Source organism: Heteronotia binoei, chromosome 7, assembly GCF_032191835.1.
Source record: "Heteronotia binoei isolate CCM8104 ecotype False Entrance Well chromosome 7, APGP_CSIRO_Hbin_v1, whole genome shotgun sequence".
In the NCBI taxonomy this organism is placed as follows: Eukaryota; Metazoa; Chordata; class Lepidosauria; order Squamata; family Gekkonidae; genus Heteronotia; species Heteronotia binoei.
Window position 1 is genome coordinate 100,303,065 of NC_083229.1, and position 18,628 is coordinate 100,321,692.

General features: G+C 40.6%; 1 protein-coding gene across 1 annotated transcript; it reads left to right on the forward strand.

Annotated features, from left to right (window-relative positions):
- Nucleotides 1-718: 718 nt before the first annotated feature.
- Nucleotides 719-18,171, forward strand: GALR1 (galanin receptor 1). The gene is made up of 3 exons (XM_060242987.1): nucleotides 719-1,486; nucleotides 14,433-14,498; nucleotides 17,826-18,171. Exons 1-3 carry the CDS (start codon nucleotides 776-778, stop codon nucleotides 18,141-18,143), a joined length of 1,095 nt encoding a protein of 364 aa, XP_060098970.1. The 5' UTR covers nucleotides 719-775; the 3' UTR covers nucleotides 18,144-18,171.
- Nucleotides 18,172-18,628: the final 457 nt, after the last annotated feature.

An 18,628-nucleotide genomic window follows, 5' to 3' on the forward strand; every position in this document is an offset into this window, starting at 1 on the left:
GGCGAAGTTACCCCAGCGAAACCAGGGAAGAAAAAGCAACAGATCCTGAGGCGGGCTACCTCCGCACCTCCCCGTCCCCGCCTCACTCGGAGCCCTTCGGGCCAGCAGGCGGCAAAGGCAGGAGAAAAGGAAGGGGGGGGGGGAGGAAGGGAAGAGGCTGCCCGGCTACCGCAAGCCTCGACGGAGAAGTGGAGCTCGCCAGCGCCGGGGCGAGCGTCACTTCGAGATGGTTGGGGAGGAGCCTGCGGTGGGAGACTAGAGGCGGTGAAAGCGCCAGTCCACACACAGTCGGGCAGGGGCTGCCGTGGCGACCGCTGCCTGCCTGGGCGCTGCTTGGCTCGTCAGGGAAGAAAGGGGCGAAAGGCGAGCGAAGCCTCGGAGAAGCCCGAGGTTTGGCAGTGCCACTGTCTGTCTCTCCCTCTGCCTCTTTCGTTGCCTCCTTATCAGGGGCAGCTGGCGTCCCCTGGGAGAGAAGGAGTCCTCGTTGGCGCGCTTTCCTGCCTCTCAGGCGGCGGGAAGTTTTCTTTTGCCTCGGGAGGGTCCCAGCCAGCTGTCTCCCTGGACTTGAGGGACTTCCGCTTGGAGCTCGGCTTCTTAAATAGAGAGGAAGGGTCGACTTGGCTTCTTTGAGGGGAGGCTGCTTTGGGCTTGGAAAGTGGTTTCTTTCCAAGGACTAGGGAAAGGCTGGGGAAGGGTGAGTGGGCAGGCTGGGGCTTGGGTGACTTGGCTTCGTCTGCCCTCTTCCCCAGTTGGGCTGGGGGGGGCTGCCCAGAGCATGGACCCCGAAGCAGCCTTCTCCACCCTCTCCATGAACCAGTCGGAAGGCTTGGGATCCATGGCCTCCTGGCTCTCCAGGGAGCGCCCCCTGGAGGAGGAAGAGGAGGCCACCAACTTCCTCTCAGATATTGGCATGGAGAACTTCATCACCTTGATTGTCTTTGGCCTCATTTTCACCTTGGGGGTGCTGGGCAACTCGCTGGTCATCACGGTGCTGGCCAGGAGTAAGCCCGGCAAGCCCCGCAGCACCACCAACATATTCATCCTCAACCTGAGCATTGCTGACTTGACCTACTTGCTCTTCTGCATCCCTTTCCAGTCGACCGTGTACATATTGCCCAGCTGGGTGTTGGGCACCTTTATCTGCAAGTTTATCCATTACTTCTTCACAGTCTCTATGTTGGTCAGCATTTTCACCCTATCTGCTATGTCTGTGGACCGCTATGTGGCCATTGTGCACTCCCGACGTTCTTCATCCCTGCGGGTGTCCCGTAATGCGCTGCTTGGTGTTGGGGTCATCTGGTTGCTGTCCATTGCCATGGCCTCCCCTGTGGCTCACTACCAGCGCATCTTGCATCAGGAAACCGTGAACCAGACCTTCTGCTGGGAAATATGGCCCAGTCAAGAGCAGAAGAAAGTTTATGTGGTCTGCACCTTTGTCTTTGGATACCTACTGCCTCTGCTGCTGATCTCATTCTGTTATGCCAAGGTGGGTGCGTGGATAACAAGCTATATAGAAAGTACCTGTGTATAAGAGAGAGTCACACCATCTTGTGTGGCAAATGGTATAACTCCAATGAAATGTAGAGTAATGGGGCATATGTGGGTTATATCTTCCTTATGGAGAGCTGTCAGGGAATGTGTGAGTGATAGACTATGTGTGTGAAGTATGGAAACAAGCATGTGCTGTGACAGATGAGCAGTTAATGTTAATTGTAAAAGACTATGGTGAGTAAAGGCATAATCTACACTTTTAATGTTAAATTCCATTCAGTGCAAAGCAAAATGTGTATATGTGGAAAAAATAAAAGTGTGGCTCTGAGAAGCTGTTTCCCAAATGTGCACTATGTGCAAATGAAATATGTGTGTATGTGCATACATGTATGTGTAGAAATAGAAGAGGTGCATAGGGCAGATCTTCACGGGCAAAGGTACAGTAATTTTTTTGTGCAAGCTCAGGAATAGAATAATAAATGAATAGTGGATCAGTGGGAAAGTCACCAGGATCTATAGCAGGAATGGCCAAACTTGCTTAATGTAGGAGCTACATAGAATAAACGTCAAATGTTTGAGACCCGCAAAACATGAATGTCAGATGTTTGAGAGCCATAAAACAGGAAGGAAGGCAAATAGATTGGGGGGGGGGGGTGAGGGAGAGGTGAAAAGAAAGCAACTTAAACTTTAAATGCATTCTCAAAGCTGCTGGCTTGGTGAAGTGATTTAAAGAGTGAAATGTTTTCTCCAAGCTGACCAGTGGGTTGGTGGGGGCTTCAAGAGCCACACAATATGTGTGAAAGAGCCACAGTTGGCCACTCTGATCTATAGGTTTTGTGTGTGTGTGTACATACATGTTCACACAAGGGGAGTTTACCGAAATACATAAATAGTTAAAAATTATGGCAGAAAATAATAAATAAAAATGAAATTAAAAATGACATGATTTTAAATCTGCACTACAAATAAAATGGTAAAGTTACATTTCAAAAGGCTTTTATCGGATATGCAACAGGCTAGTATATCATTATATACAGGCAATTTTATGTAAAGGTTTAGCAGAAAACTATGTATATATACTAATTTCTGCAAGAACTAAAGTACAGATAGGTATTTATGTTATAAATAAATATGTTTATTTGTGAGGAGTTGAAGGGACAGAGACATTACAGAGCGAAAACTCACCACTCCAGTTCGTTTCTGATCAAAGGACCACTCTGTGTATTGCATTAATTTGTATCTTTGAATGAACAGTAATGTGGATGCCTTGTCAACAAAATTGGCTTCATATATACTGGCCAGTCACTTTAATCTATATGTAGCTGAAGTGTCATTGAAATATGTAAGGATTTGAAGTAAGATCCTTAATTATGATAGTTGCATGACTAGAAGTATTATTTAGTATGTTATAACTAGGATATATTCCCAGACCAGTACTAAGACACATGTTGTTCAAAATGCAGTCTTAAGTGTTCCAAAAATTCATTTGGAGCTGCCCTATTACATCATGGGTGTTTGCATGTTCTGCTTCTTATCCTTTGGTTAGAACATTCTATCCTGATCCAGTCACGGGTTGCTTTGTATGAAGTAAGTGTCTGCTGCTTCATGTTAAGATCTCTCACATGTGTATGACAGTGTGAATTACCTGTTGGGGAAAAGGCAGAAGAACATACCTGAAAACTATCCCCCATCCCTTCAGGTGCCAGTTATACTGACCATATCAAAAGAAAAGAATGGTCTGTGATCAGAAGTCTTATACCTATTGATGGATTGTGAAAAAGTAATGGAACTCAGCATTATTAAAATCATTGGGATAGGGATTAAAATCATTGGGATGTGGAGTGAACTCTGGGAAAGAAACAAAGATTCCAGCTGGGAAATGTGTTCCTAACACTGCATCCCAATATTGGTGAAACTCTGCTATTGACTTCAGTAGTTCAGGACAATATCTCCAACAGCTATTAGGTTATCATTAAAAAAAAAACAACCACTTGACTGTTTGATTGAAATAGCAAGGATCAATAGAAATGATCAGAGTTGAAGGGACAGAGCCATTTCAGAGCCAAAACTCACTACCCCAGTCCATTTCTAATCAAAGGAGCACTCTACGTATTGCATTAATTTATATCCTTGAATGAACAGTAATTTAGATGCCTCGTCAACAAAATTGGCTTCATATACACTGGACAGTCACTTTAATCTATCCGTAGCTGAAGTGTCATTGAAATATGTAAGTCTATATCATAAAACTGGTTCTTTAAGTTAAACAAACTTTCATTTTGCCATTAGCTCACGTTTCAGGATTCACTAGCCGTGTTAAGCAGAAAACCTTGCTGACAGGTGTGTCAATTATGTTTTTCAAAATGCCTCTCAATCACTTATGATTTTACATACAAATTTACATCGATATCATTTAGTTTCTGCAACAGAAAAAAACTGCATTTGCAATAACAAAATAATTAAAATTTATTAATCCCTGTGAGTAGCACAGAATACAGAAGTCTCAAGAGGCTAAATGGTGTGTATGTGTGGGGGGCAGGAATGTCATCAAGTCACAGCCTACTTATTGCAACCCTGTAGGATTTTCAAGGTGAGAAACAAACAGGTAATTTGCCATTGTCTGCTTCTGTCTAGCAACCGTGGACTTCTTTGGTGGTCTGCCACCCAAGTATTAACCAGGGTTGATCCTACTTAGCTTCTGAGATCTGACAAGATCAGGCTACTTTGGGCCATACATGTCAAGACATGCACAAATACTGGGCACTAATTCTTACTGTATGTGGGAGGGAAGAGATTTAAGTATATATTGGCATAATGGTAGCAGAGCAGTAGAGATACTCCTTTATTGTTTTCAGACAACTTTGGAACTGACTGTAACATTACGGTATCACCACTGATGTATTCTAGTGTAATGGTTAATATTCTTATTCTAAAATCTAACTGCTGACACAAGAATTAGGCTATAAGTACAGTTCCTATTGAAGAACCTTGCAAATCAGTCTAGAAAGAAGAAGAAGAAGATATTGGATTTCTATCCCGCCCTCCACTCCGAAGAGTCTCAGAGCGGCTCACAATCTCCTTTACCTTCCTCCCCCACAACAGACACCCTGTGAGGTGGGTGGGGCTGGAGAGGGCTCTCACAGCAGCTGCCCTTTCAAGGACAACCTCTGCCAGAGCTATGGCTGACCCAAGGCCATGCTAGCAGGTGCAAGTGGAGGAGTGGGGAATCAAACCCGGTTCTCCCAGATAAGAGTCCGCACACTTAACCACTACACCAAAGAGTCTCCCCCCCCCCCAAAAAAAAATGTCGTTAGCTTTACTGTCCTCCACTAGGACTATTTTAGCCTTTTTTGATCTAACTGGAAAAAGACAAGCCTTTGTAAAGCTTTCATGCCTGGTTGTCTGGAATAATTCTGACTTGGACAGGTTATGAAACAAGTCAATATTAACCATTTTAGTATTAACCATTTGTTTGTTTAGGCCACAAGGCCCTTGAAAGATACTTACTTACATCATAAAATGTCAGTAAATATAAGCAATCATTTAATATTAAGGCAATCCATTCTATGAGAGCCAGTGTGGTGTAGTGGCCAAGAGTGCCAGACTAGTATCTGAGAGATCTGGGTTCAAATCTCCATTTATGCCATGGAAGCGCACTGCGTAACCTTTGGCCAGTTATACACGCTCAGTCTAACCTACCTCAGAGCGTTGCTGTGAGGATAAAATGGAAGAGAGGAAAATGATGTAAACTGCTTTGGAATCTCATTGGGGAGAAAGAAGGAATATAATTAAATATATAAATAAATATGTGGAATTCTGCCATTTGTGTACTGCTAGAAAATCAAATTAAACTACCCTTACAATATTGTTCCTATCAGGACTGGTTAGCAAGGATTTAATTTTCTATTATCCCTATGAGAAACTTCTTTCTTTCTTTATGTTTTACCTCCTTACAGATAGACCAGCTCAATAAATAATAGGAAAAATCTTCAATTATATACACATTGCAGATACAGTTCTGCTGGTTATACAGAATGTTTCTAAACTATTCATCCAAGATAACTGATTGCATCCTCTGAATCCACAAAATGATCAAAACTCTCTAATGAGGGAACTACCAGGGAACGTGGTGACCTGAAAAGGAGCACTTTGAAAGGCTATAGTACTGCCTTGGTGTGGGGCAAGCACCTGGGAAGGAGGGATTTATTTCTCTATTCTTACCTCTCCCCAACAGGGAGACCCAACTTACAGGTGAATCCATGGGGGGAGGGGTGGGGCAGGAGCTTGATCTATCAGGTTTGCACAGTGGTTCTAAGGACAGCAAAGACAAGGAGACCTTTCTGCCAATAAAAACAGCTGATTCGTATTCCTGTTTCTCATATTCTTTTTATCAATTCAAAATCGGCAATCTTTGCAATATTTTGGACTCCTGCAACTGTGATCATAATTGGAAGGATTGACAGACTACCAGCAGCATTTGAAGATGGCATTCAAAAAATAGTGGTAAGAATGCTTTCAAAATATTATGATCTCTGGCAAGCAAGGTTTCTGATAAGCTTTGATCATTAATTACAGAGATTCCAGGTTAAGGAATGTACTTGACTGAACCCCACTTGGCTGGTTTCCATGGAAATTTCAGCTTCCATAATTAGTGTAAAAATACTAACTGAAGTTCTCCTTTCTTCTACTTTTTTTGTGGAATATATAAGCAGTTCTTTTCTTTTTTTTCATTCTCCTATTTTTGATGAAGGATGTTTATTTGAAGGACTTCTTTGAAATCCTTCAGAATAAAAAGCAACAAGAAGACATCAGATTAATTTATAATATTTTCTTTTTCTGAAGACTTTAGATGAATCAGCGTAATGGGAAACAAAACAAAAAATGCTGGTTTACCTTCATTGTTTCTTTTCCCTTCCCCTGCTCCTTCCCTCTTGTTTATTACCATCAAAGCGAAAAAGAGAAAAAACAACAGTATATGAAACAGATGAAGACCGGAGAATTGAAAAACTGATGGAAAAATTACCATGAACACTTGTGCACCAAATGCAACAATTAGAAAGAAAAAACTGAAAAGATCATTCAAGATTCAGATGAAAGATTCTTAAAGAATATTTAGAGTATTTAGAGAAACATTCAAGAATCTGTGAAATGCATGGTTCTGCCTTGTACTCGGGAGACCTCAGCCTTGACCATCACCACTGCAGCTGGTAACAGGCTATGTTCTCCACTAGGAAGAAGTGTTGACCATCCACAGCAATCATCAGTGATGAGACAAGTTACTTCTTGGGCCCTCAATGTAGCCTCTTTTGACTTCTTAGAGGATGGCCCACCTTGATGTCCCATCTATGACCTCCTGCTCTCCCTCCACTTCTCCCTTCTGAGAGGGAGTGGGCCTCTTCTTCATTGCACTGACTGCCACTCTTTTCTCCAGTGGTAATATAGTTGTGTGCACCTTTTGCTGCTGCCTGTGGAGGAATTAGAAGGACAAAGTTGGGGCAAGTGTTCGTACTCAGGAGGGGTGGGAGACTGGGACCCCAAAAAAGTAATCCACTTACTGATTGTCTGACTGACACCCCCAACTTGGAGAGATTGTAGAGGAGCTAGTTCTAACATCCACTGTGGAAGCAACTCTAGAGGCACAAATGTTACTTAGGGACATACTTGAAAAATAGTTCTCATGTATTATTATTTCAGTGTATGAACATATGTCAACACATCAATCCATAATCACTTGGCTGGGCAAGAAACTGTATAGTCTTTATTATGCAAGACATTTTGCATCACTAAACAATTTAAATGAAAAACTCTGATTTCTACTGGTCTGGTGGGGCTGGGAAGCTCACCAACTGTCATTGGGTAATCTGCCTTTCTGTCCTTCTAGATCTGCCTTTAGAGAATTGTGTGTGTTTCCAGTGTAGAGAATACTATTCCACTGTATTCCAGCCCATTAGGGGGCTGCCTGTGAGAACTGTGGGCACTGGGCAGGCTTCTGTTGCATGCCTAGTGGGGCTGCCTGCCTAGTGTTATGGGGTAACTTTGGGGAACCCCCTCTAGAAGTCTTTTTTCATGTCTGTTTTTCTGTCACTGAATCACTTAAAATAGAAAACTCTGATTTCCAATGGACTGGTGGAGCTGGATTGCCTGCTAAGCTGTTGTTGTGGTGTAATTTTGGGGAGCTCCTGTCAGAAATCTTGTCATGTCTGCCTTTCTGTCCTTCTGAACCTGGCTTTGAAGAATTGTGGGTGGCCCAGCCATCCTGACAGGTGTTTCTTTTCCTCTGCAGAGTAGAAGCATTCACTGCAGGTTGTGTCAGCTCTTGGGGGGAGGGCTGTGAGAGTTGTGAGTACTGGGCATGCTTCCCTTGCTTATCTGGTAGGGTTGGGGTGCCTTTAACTTTGGAGAGGCGCTGTCAGAAGTCTCTTGTCATTTCTGCCTTTCAGTTGTGTTACTTAAAATGGAAAACTCTGATTTCACTGGTCTGGGGGGTTGGGGGCTCACTAAGCTGTCATTGTGGGGTAACTTTGGGGAGCCCCTGTTAGAAGTTCTTTGTCATACCTGCCTTTCTGTCCGTCCATATCTGGCTTTGGAGACTTGGTGGGGCTGTGAGTGTAAGGGGGGGGGATGTTGCTGCAAGTTTAGGTCAATTGCAATAGGAAAGAGAACAAGGAAATACATATCCTTTTGTAATTTACCTAAACTTGCAGCAACATCAATTAGCAGGCAACTTTAATTACCTTTTATGGCTATCCAGACCAAATGGCCTTCTAATTTGTCACACTATTCCACCATGTGATCCCAGCTTTGTATCAGTTTGCCCTCTTAACCCACCAACAACATCTATTTCAGCCCACTATACCTTATTCCCTCATCTGAAGAAGTGTGCTTTTAGCACACGAAAGCTTACGTTCTGAATAAAACTTTGTTGGTCTTAAAAGTGCAACTTGATTCCTGCTTTGTTACCTTAAACTTATGCTAGTCCCTTCAAGAATTAAAATTGTACATTTCCTTGCTCCCTCAAATATTTCAATTAATTGAAATCAGTCCTAAGGAAACCTGGGAGTAAACTCCACTGAATAGATTTCAGTAGGATTCTGAGTAGACCTGATTTAGAATTGCATGGTTAACTTTTTATTTATATTAGTTTCTTAATATCAAACATTTTACTTGTTTTATTAACATAAAAATATTTAGAAAAATAAAGTTTAGTGGTTTAACATTTTAATTTAATCAAAGAAGTATATATTCACACAACTGAGCATTTCTTTTTTGTGCTAGTGGCACACTGTCCTACTCTGAATTCTGGTATATTGAATTGAAATTTCACTACTGAGCAGGGGTAGTTTTGTAGAAAAATTGGTGGTGGAGCTCATCCAGGGATTGTTATGCAGCTGCACCTACTTTTAAATGAACAAGGAGCTGGAACTCTCAGAAGGAAGAGGTGGAACTCTCAGAAAGTTTCAGGAGCTGCGCTCCTCTGAGCTCCCACTGAATCCGAGGCCTGCTACTGAGTGAAACTTTGCATGTATGAGGGCTGGGTAAAATTCAGTACTTAACTTCCTTAAATGCAAATTCCATGGCAACCATTTGATGGAGATTCATAATACCATTTCTCAAAATTCAAAAAGTCTACAGCAATCTCAAAATTCAAAAATCTACAGCAAACAAAAAGTCTAGGCAATCTTACCATCCTTACAAAGAAAACAAAACAGAATAATTGAAAATAGGGCATTTGCTCCTCTCATAATATTTATATCCATGTTTCCAAATGAAGAATCACAATGTGTATACTTAGCAGCACCCAGAACAACAACTGTATTATTGTAATCTTTCCCATTCAGCTATGTCATGATGACCCCAGATTTTTGTACTGTTGCAGGGAATAATTTTAGTCTCAATTACTTTATGGATAGAAAGATGTCTTTTTAACCTGTGTTATGTTTCTAGAGGTTGAGAATTTCAGGCTTCAGTCAAAGGTATGTTCCAGTGATGGCATTCCAGCAGTGAATACCCAGTTAACAATGACCTGACCTGCTTTGATTTTTATATAATAGAACTACAGCATTTCTGTCTCTCTGCTTGACCCACTGTAACAGGGACAGGCTAGAGAGAGAACCTACTTACTGGTGGCCAGGAGGTCCTCTTTATGAAGAAAGCTTTTACGCACAGCTGGAAGCAAAAGGTTACACAGGTCAGTGGCTTTGAGAAGCCAGCTCAGCAAAGGAAAAGCAGAACCCCAAGTGGAGCTGGTGAAGGCTAACAACCTTGGGAGCCAGCAGCCATTCACAGCAGCTGGGAATAGACGGGGCAGTGGGTCAGCCAGCCTCTGGGGGTGCTTGTTAAGGCAATGGGTAAAAGCAATAGCAAGAAGCTTGCTGGGGAGGATGGCAGATGGAGTAGTGAGGGGAACTTTTGAGCCATGAGTCATGTCAACTACTTCCTTGTACTGTATGCTTGAAGGACTGAATAAATGTATGAAAGAACTGACTAGGGAGACCTGCATGTGCATTGGGGAATGGGATCAAGATTCTAGATCCTTATCCAGCTGGATATGGGCTGCAGTCCTACAGATCACCCAGGAGCAGTACCTCTAAACTGTAGAGTCTTGTGAGCAAAAAATTACAGTTTCTGAGCTACTGGCATTAAAGTTGTGAGCTACTGCATAAATTAGCTTGCTCTGGGGCCATTTTTCCTGAGCTGAGACAAAAATGTGTGTGCCGGAGGCAAAAAAAAACCCTGACCAAGCTCACACTAACTCAGCTTAGAGGGAACATTGCCCAGGAGACCCCAGTAGTGCTGTACCCACACTCTACATCCAAATCCTGCTCTGAGCTTCAAAACCATATTTCATTGATAGCACCCAAGTTAGGAGGTGCGAACATCAGGAGGTTTCACCTTAAGAGGTTTCCCAGTCCACTTTTCATTAATCATGTTCATGGATATCCATTTGTTGAATATAATTCTGTAAAGTCAGCATACTGAGATATTGATCAAGTCCAACAAAACTGAATTACACTATTTCCATTGAAGTCAAATGAGACTTATTTCAGTCCCAGTTAACTTATCCCATTGGTACCAAATACATTTAAGCATTACTCAGTTTTGTTGGAACTGAGGCACTGTCAAACAATTATGATAGATTCACTGTGACAAATACTTAAATATTTATGTCTACTACAGTTCAGTCCATTGACTTTGTTTTCAACTATGACAATTTAGTAGAAACATGTTATTAATTTATGCTTAGTCTTATCTCTAAAAAATAGCACAACAGGGTTGCCTCTAGTGTACAAACAGCCAGACTCTGCAAATGCTGATTTATATCCTTGATGGTTTATATTTCAAAACATCTAGAAAAGCAAAGTTTCAGTTGCTGTTCCTAAGCTAAGCATTGCTCTTGTGCTATAGGAATGTATCACAATAGAGTAAGTTCATTCTTATGAGAAAGATAATTATAGGTTTTTTTCCAAAGATCACCATATATAAACAGAGGGTACTTTGCATATATAGTCACCAATTTTCCCTAGGCTGTAGCCCCCTCCTCCCCATTCCAGTACTGTTTTGCATGCTACCCTAAAAAATCTACTGACTTCTCAAGCTGCTTGGGGTGGGAGGGGAGAAGCCTGGAAAAGCAATTGATAACCACATGAGAAAGCATTGTCTATAATAGCATAACTATAACAAAAATAATGGCATAGTATTGAGTCAAATTGAATGACACATTCTATTGCAGCTAATGTATACCCTGATATTGCTATTACAGTACCTTGAAATTTATAAATAAATTTTATGCCACAGATAGTGCTTCATAGGGCAATGGGTTCATATGCTTTTAATTATTTTGTAATTGATATTGAGTAGCTTTATCGATGCATAAGTTTAATATGACATATCCTATAACGTAATGCAAGTATATCCAATGAAACGGGTGGAAGAGCCTATGAGAAAAATACTGTTTTTACCAGACAGCATAATCACATGTCTGAAAGTGCCTTTAGAGGACAACAGCAACACCAAATGTCTAAGATATAATCTTGTTTTAATCATTGGTCCAGAAATCCAAAGAGCTGCTGAAAGAAGCAATCAGAGAAAACAAATATGGATAATAATTTCTGCATTTTTTCTCTATTGTCTATAATGTAAAGTATCTTTACTATAATCTTAGTAAAACTGTGGCACCCTGACATACTCCAACTACTTTTCCCTCTCTGAGAGTTTTAAAAGTTCATGGAAACACAAGTTAAATAAGGTTCTCCCCTTTTTTTTGCTCTCAGGACAGGAGGACATCTTAGCATCTATAAATGCATAAATTTGTGATTCTTTGATACAAGAATGTATTGTTTCCACAACTGAATGCTTTAAAACATTAACATCCTTCTTGAGAACAAAAAGTGAAAGGACAGTAAGTTAGGATGACTAGAAAAGTAATTTGGATAATGCTAGTCAATCTAGAGGGGCTGCTTTAAAATTGTTTCTTAATTTTCTCTGCTGTCTGTAATTCAATGCCGCATTATTTCCATCTTAGTAATATAGTTGGATAGATTTATGCCTCCTGCCATTTAAGATAAATCAGTTTCTTTACTTATTTTGAACTGCTGAAAATACTGATGTATTAGTAATCATGTTTATTGACTGCAAAACTTTCCCACATGTTGGTCTCATAAAATTGAACATTTGGTTCATTTTTTCAGCACCAGGATTCAGTTCTGGGTCTGATATAGCAGTTGTAAAAACAGTGTGCCGGCACATGTTAATCGCTTTAACCTAGGGTTGCCCACCTCCAGGAATTATAGTTTATCTCCAGACTATAGAAGTCAGTTCCTCTGAAGAGAATGACAGCTTTGGTGGGTGAACTGTATGACTTGATACCCCACGGAAGTCTATCCCCTCCCCAAATCTCACCCTCCCCAGGCTTAATCCATGAATTTCACAATGTGGAGTTAGCGACCCTACTTCAACCCCCTCCAAGTAATCAGAGCTAACTGGGGAGCAAGACCAGTGTGCATAGACTCTTGGTGTGGGATGAAGCCTTGAGTTCACTGGCTACATTTATTTATTAATTAAAACATTTATATGTTGCCTTTTCTCTTGGTTCAAGGTGGCTTATGATAATAAAACACCCCCAGCTAAAACTGAAGATAAAATAACAACCCCCAAATCCCTCCTCTTCCCCCCCTAAAAGATGTCTGCTGTTCAAACTCCCTTAAATGACCTACAAATAGACATGCATTGCAGTTCCTTTTAAAGATCTCCATTGCACAGAGCTGGATCCACAATGGAAAATGACTGGGCTCTGGTTGATGCAAGACAGGCTACCTTAGATGGTCGGTTAACCAACAGATGGCTGCTTGATGACTGTAATTGGTCAGACATATGGAAAGAGAGCATCCTTCAGATATGTGAGTTCTAAATCATAAAGGTCTTTAAAGGTCATACCCATTGGCATTTTTTGAGCAGGAATGCACAGGAACGCAGTTCTGGCTGGCTTGGCATCAAGGGTGTGGCCTAATATGCAAATGAGTTCCTGCTGGGCTTTTTCTACAAAATGGATAACATATGTTCCTGGCTGCTAGTGTCTGACAGCAGTCAGGCTGCCACATTCTGGACTAGTTGTAGCCCCACATAGAGTATCTTGCAGTAATCCAACCATGAGGGTACAGAAGCATGGGTCAGTGTGACCAGATCAGTCGAATCTAGGCAATAAGGTTGGTGAATCAGATCTTTCTTTCTTTCTTTCTTTCTTTCTTTCTTTCTTTCTTTCTTTCTTTCTTTCTTTCTTTCTTTCTTTCTTTCTTTCTTTCTTTCTTTCTTTCTTTCTTTCTTTCTTTCTTTCTTTCTTTCCCCAAAGCAGTTTGTAAAATGGAATTATATAATCTGCATATACCCAAAATTACAGACAATCTCACTCAGTGGCCTCATATATACATACATACATACAGGGCTTTTTTTTGTAGTAAGAACTCCTTTGCATATTAGACCACACACTCCTGATGTAGCCAATCCTTACAAGGCTGTTAGTGCGGGGTCTACTGTAAATTCCCGGAGGATTGGCTACATCAGGGGTGTGTGGCCTAATATGCAAATGAGCTCCTGCTACAAAAAAGCCCTGCATCCATCCATCCATCATCTATCTATCTATCTATCTATCTATCTATCTATCTATCTATCTATCTATCTATCTATCTATCTATCATCTATCTATCTATCTATCTATCTATCTATCATCTATCTATCTATCTATCTATCTATCTATCTATCTATCTATCTATCTATCTATCTATCTATCTATCTATCTATCTATCTATCTATCTATCTATCTATCTATCATCTCTTTCTCTCTGTCCATCCATCCGTCCATCCACATATACATATGTGTGTGTAAAATAGAATTATATAAATTGGCATTTGCTTGTCACTAAGAAGCATAAATTCTTAGTTTTAAGGGAAACAATACTTATAATTGTGCTACCTTGTAATTATTGTATTTTAGTTTTTTAAAACTTTGTTTTTACCAGCCTTGAATTGCAGTTGTATCAGAAGAAAATGGATCATACAAATGGGTCATATAAAATAATATAATATGCCCAATCAAATCAACATGGTGAGTGAAAGAGATGTATCACTGAAGGGTCTACAAGTTTGAAACATGTCTTGCCACTCCAAGAATCCACACAGAGGGCTCAATCATTTTCCTATTGATTTTTTCTAATAATTTTCCTGTTTTTAACTTAAAGGTAGCTATTTCAAGATATATGTTGGAGATTTCTTTGCTTCAATGTGTTTCCTTAGAAACGTAACTTTCCACCCACACATGTAAGGGAAAGTGGTATGTTTAGCAGAATCTGTACTAACCATGTGTTAAATATGTTATCTTCAAGCAAATCAATGAGCTGTGAAAATGTTTTTACAAGGCTCAAAATGAAAGGTATAATTAATCTTTTCAGGTCCTCAATCATCTGCATAAAAAGCTGAGAAACATGTCAAAGAAGTCAGAAGCATCCAAGAAAAAGGTAAATACTTTTCTAAGTTAGTAATTATTTTAAATATATAGCATGTGGAGGAATTTGTCATAGAATTTTTGTTGTTATTCAAGCTTGCATACATTTGCAGATTCCTGAATTCATTCTGGAAATCAAAGTTTGATTTTACAGACAAATTCACTGGTCTCCTAAGTCCCCCACCCACCCATTCTAACTTGCATTTTAATGAACTGATTCTATATCCATACATCAATGGGAACTGAAGGGTATGAAAAAAACTAAAGTTAGACTTCAAAGTGTAAGTATGTGTGAGTGGTAATAGGACCAACCTAACAAGTGCTCATCAGTTTACACTAATTGAATATGCCATATATGAGGTTCTTAAGTGAACTCCTTTGAAATAGGTGGAGGTTGTTCTGCAGTTAGTACCTGTTAGGTTTATCTGACTGCCCCTTCCTTCCTTCCTTCCTTCCTTCCTTCCTTCCTTCCTTCCTTCCTTCCTTCCTTCCTTCCTATGCACATGAAGTGTTTTGAGATCCAATTTTGGAGTGAAAAGCAAAATAAAAACAATCTGCATTCATAAGGCCAAGAAATTTGCTTTATTAAATAAAATGAAACTGGAGATTCTCAGGAAGCTGAACCCACCATCCACTATCACATTTGGGAGGCATACAGAGAGAGAAGGTGGGTTAAGAGACCTGACTTCAGCCCCCCTCCCATACAAACAGAGCTGTGAAAGGCACACATCTGTTCACCAGAAACTAGTGAGCATAATTTGAATTGAATCATGTGCTTCTTTGCTCACTAAGAACAAATTTCCCATCCTGCTTTAACTTCAGATCATCCAGGATTCCCTTCAACCAAATTTGAAACCGTGATTTCTTGTTGGTCTTAACAGCATCCCTTATGGATATCATCACACTTTTTGCATGGAAGAAGTTAACTTTATAGTAAACTAGAAAGCAGCGTTACTTTCGTCACTTTAAAAATACTTTCAACAGATCAGCCTCCACAAAATGCATAACTTGCTATAATGGATTGGAAGGATGGGCAGTAGCTGAAGTAGGATTTAAAATGCAATTAGATAAATGTATAGAAATGTCCAGGAATGGCTATTGACCAAGATGGCTCAGTGGAATCATTGTGTTTCTCTGGGTTTTATTTTGTTAATTTCAGCTGTTATTTGCATATTCATAACCTGGTTTGCTGCATCATTAGGCACCTTGAGTCCAGGGAGATAAGGCAGGACAGAAAATTGTATATAAACAAAACGTTCAGAGACAGTATACATCGAAAGAGCAGGTGAGGTTTTGGCCTGCAAACCTTGCTTATGGACTTTATGTAAGGCACCTATAATCAGAAACATAATTTCAGACTAAAGGAAGTGCTGGTCTGATCCAGAAGAGCCATTCTTGCGTTGTAAAGACCCTTATGATTAAAGGGGCAGCTGATATTTGAAAAGCCTTTAAAATACAAATATTAAATTATTTTTTAAGTGGGAGCCTCCACATCAGAATACTTCTTTCTCACACACAGAGGGTAGAATGCTCATTTCAGTCTCAGTAGAGGTATTGCTCCGCACCTCTTTCACACTTCTCTTTCAAGAACACAGTGTCAAAGACTCAGGTGTGCATGATTTGCAAACCAAGAAACATGCTTCTATCTCCAGGCTCCCATTTGGGGAGAAAGGCAGGGCATAAATGAAGTACATAAATCAAGTATTATTTTAAATGCAAATGAATGCAAAGGTTGTGAACTAAAATGCATTCAAGTGATCAGCCTACCAACTAGCCGTTTTGCACATTTTTCCTTTGCCTCCAGCGCAGTGGGAACGTAAACATGGTTATACCTCTTCCCTCTTCCTTTGTCTGCAGTGGGTTGGGGGCAGAGCACCAATGATTCTTCCCCACATGGATGAGTGCTAGTTTAAGAAATCCTTGTACCCAGGACTGTTTCACTGTTGGGAAAACAAGAGAATTGTCATGTTCCCTTCCCCTTTGCTTACTTGGGAGCATCAAAGCTTACATGCCACAGTGGCTGTTTTATTCAGCTGCTTCCAATCCTGCCCTTCTTCCCCAGTGCCTTCTTTGTCTGACAGCCTCGACATTTAAATGACCAGTATTTTCCCCCCATTCTTCTCAGTCAGTGAAAATATTTACTGTCTGGGCCAATACCAAATACCTGCCAACTCATAAGCTTTGCAATTTTGAATAAACAAGAGTTGATATACAGGAAATATAATTTGTTTTAGTTAAGAGTCAAAGAAAAAGCTGCTAATTGTTCTAAGCATAGGGTTGTGAATAGGGTTGACACCTCCAGGTTGGGAAATGACTGGAGATTTTGGGAGTGTAGTCTGAGGAGGGAGGGGTGTGGCCATAATGTCATAGACTCCACTTTCCAAAGTGGCCATTTTCCCCAGGAGACTTGATCACTGTCACCTGGAGATGTGTTGTAATAGCAGGAGATCTCCAGCCACCACTTGGAGGTTGGCAACCCTAGTTGTGACCCTCCATGTGGTGACTGGAGATTTCCTGGGATTACAAATGATTTCCAAGCAACAAAGATAAGTTTCCCTGGAGAAAATGGCTGCATTGGAAGGTGAAGTCTATGATACTATACCCCATTGAAGTCTCTCTCCTCCTGAAACCATGACCTTTTCAGGCCTCCAGGTATTTCCCAACCCAGAACTGGCAGAACTAACTCAGAACATCAAAAGGGCCTACTGGGTTAGACCAATGGTCCATCTAGTTCAGCATCTTGTTTCACATGGTGGTCTACCAGAAGACAAACAGGGTATAGGATATGAGGCCCACTTAGAGTTGCCAGGCCTGTGTTGGAAAATACCTGGAGACTTTGGGGGTGAATCTGGAAGAGGGCAAGGTTTGGGGAGGGGAGGGGCCTCAGCATGGTACAATGCCATAGAGGTCACCCTTCAAAGCAGTCATTTTCTCCAGGAGAGCTGATCTCTGCGAGCGAGAGATCAGTTGTAAAAGCAGGTCCCATCTGGAGGCTGGCAACCCTAGGCCCACCTCATGAAAAGGTGATACATCAAAAGTTGGATCCCCCCCCCCACTTGAAGATAATTTTATGATTTTCACAGACTTTCAGGCTCAGGTTAGTGGTGTATCACATGAAATTATTAAACATCTTTTCCTGCATTTCCCCCTTGATTCCTCTAGCTTCTACGCAGTTTGCTGTTTACTTCTCCCTGTGGTTTGCCTTTTGTGGGGAGACAGGTAGGGGAAAAGGGTGTATGAATGTGCAATGCTTAAGTGTACTTTAGTAATATGTATTGGTAATGAATTCTAAGCCTACATTGTATAACATTGTGATGCTTTCCTCTTTTTTTGGTCCTAGACAGCACAGACAGTCCTGGTGGTGGTGGTTGTTTTTGGAATATCCTGGCTGCCACATCATATCGTACACCTCTGGGTTGAATTTGGAGTTTTCCCACTAACTCAAGCTTCATTTCTCTTCAGAGTGGCAGCTCATTGCCTGGCTTATAGTAATTCTTCTGTAAATCCTATTATATATGCATTTCTCTCAGAGAATTTTCGGAAGGCCTATAAGCAAGTGTTCAAATGCCAGATAGGTAACAAAGTACCTCTGAATGAAGTTAAAGAGAGTAAGAGCAATATTGACACACCACCATCTACCAATTGTACACATGTGTGAGCAGCAAAAATAAATGTCTTTATCTCTCCTTTTGGTTTTTCATGTAAATAGACTTGTAAAAAAGCACAAGAGCTCCCACAACTGAGAAAGTATTTTAAGGTTCATGTTGAGAAATTATATTTATTGAAATTTTGTTTGCAATAACAGATGGTGAAAAGGCATATGTTCAATATGAAAAAACAAACAACCTTGGTTCCTAATATTCTTCTCCTGGTATAATTTCAAAGACCTCTTTTTTTGTTTTTGGAAGTATTATGCCAGGTAGCTATATAAGTCTTCTGTGTAATTGAATATACAAAATGAAATCTTTACACCATTATTTGTGAGAATGTGTTTTATATAATTTTGCAAAGAAAAGGGATTTTAAAATATCATAGACGCATCAGTGGTAATTTAAACAAATCCTGCAATGCTATGATCAATATAAAGCAATTGTTCTGATTTAAAGATTCTCCAGAAGTAAAGATGTCATATTGTGCCTGTAG

What these genes read in the sequence shown, in the direction of transcription:
- GALR1 (XM_060242987.1), top strand. Translation starts at nt 776, where the DNA reads ATGGACCCCGAAGCAGCCTTCTCCACCCTCTCCATGAACCAGTCGGAA. An exon ending in TCTCATTCTGTTATGCCAAG is followed by an intron (nt 1,487 to 14,432) that starts GTGGGTGCGTGG and finishes TAATCTTTTCAG; the next exon opens with GTCCTCAATCATCTGCATAA. An exon ending in CAGAAGCATCCAAGAAAAAG is followed by an intron (nt 14,499 to 17,825) that starts GTAAATACTTTT and finishes TTTTGGTCCTAG; the next exon opens with ACAGCACAGACAGTCCTGGT.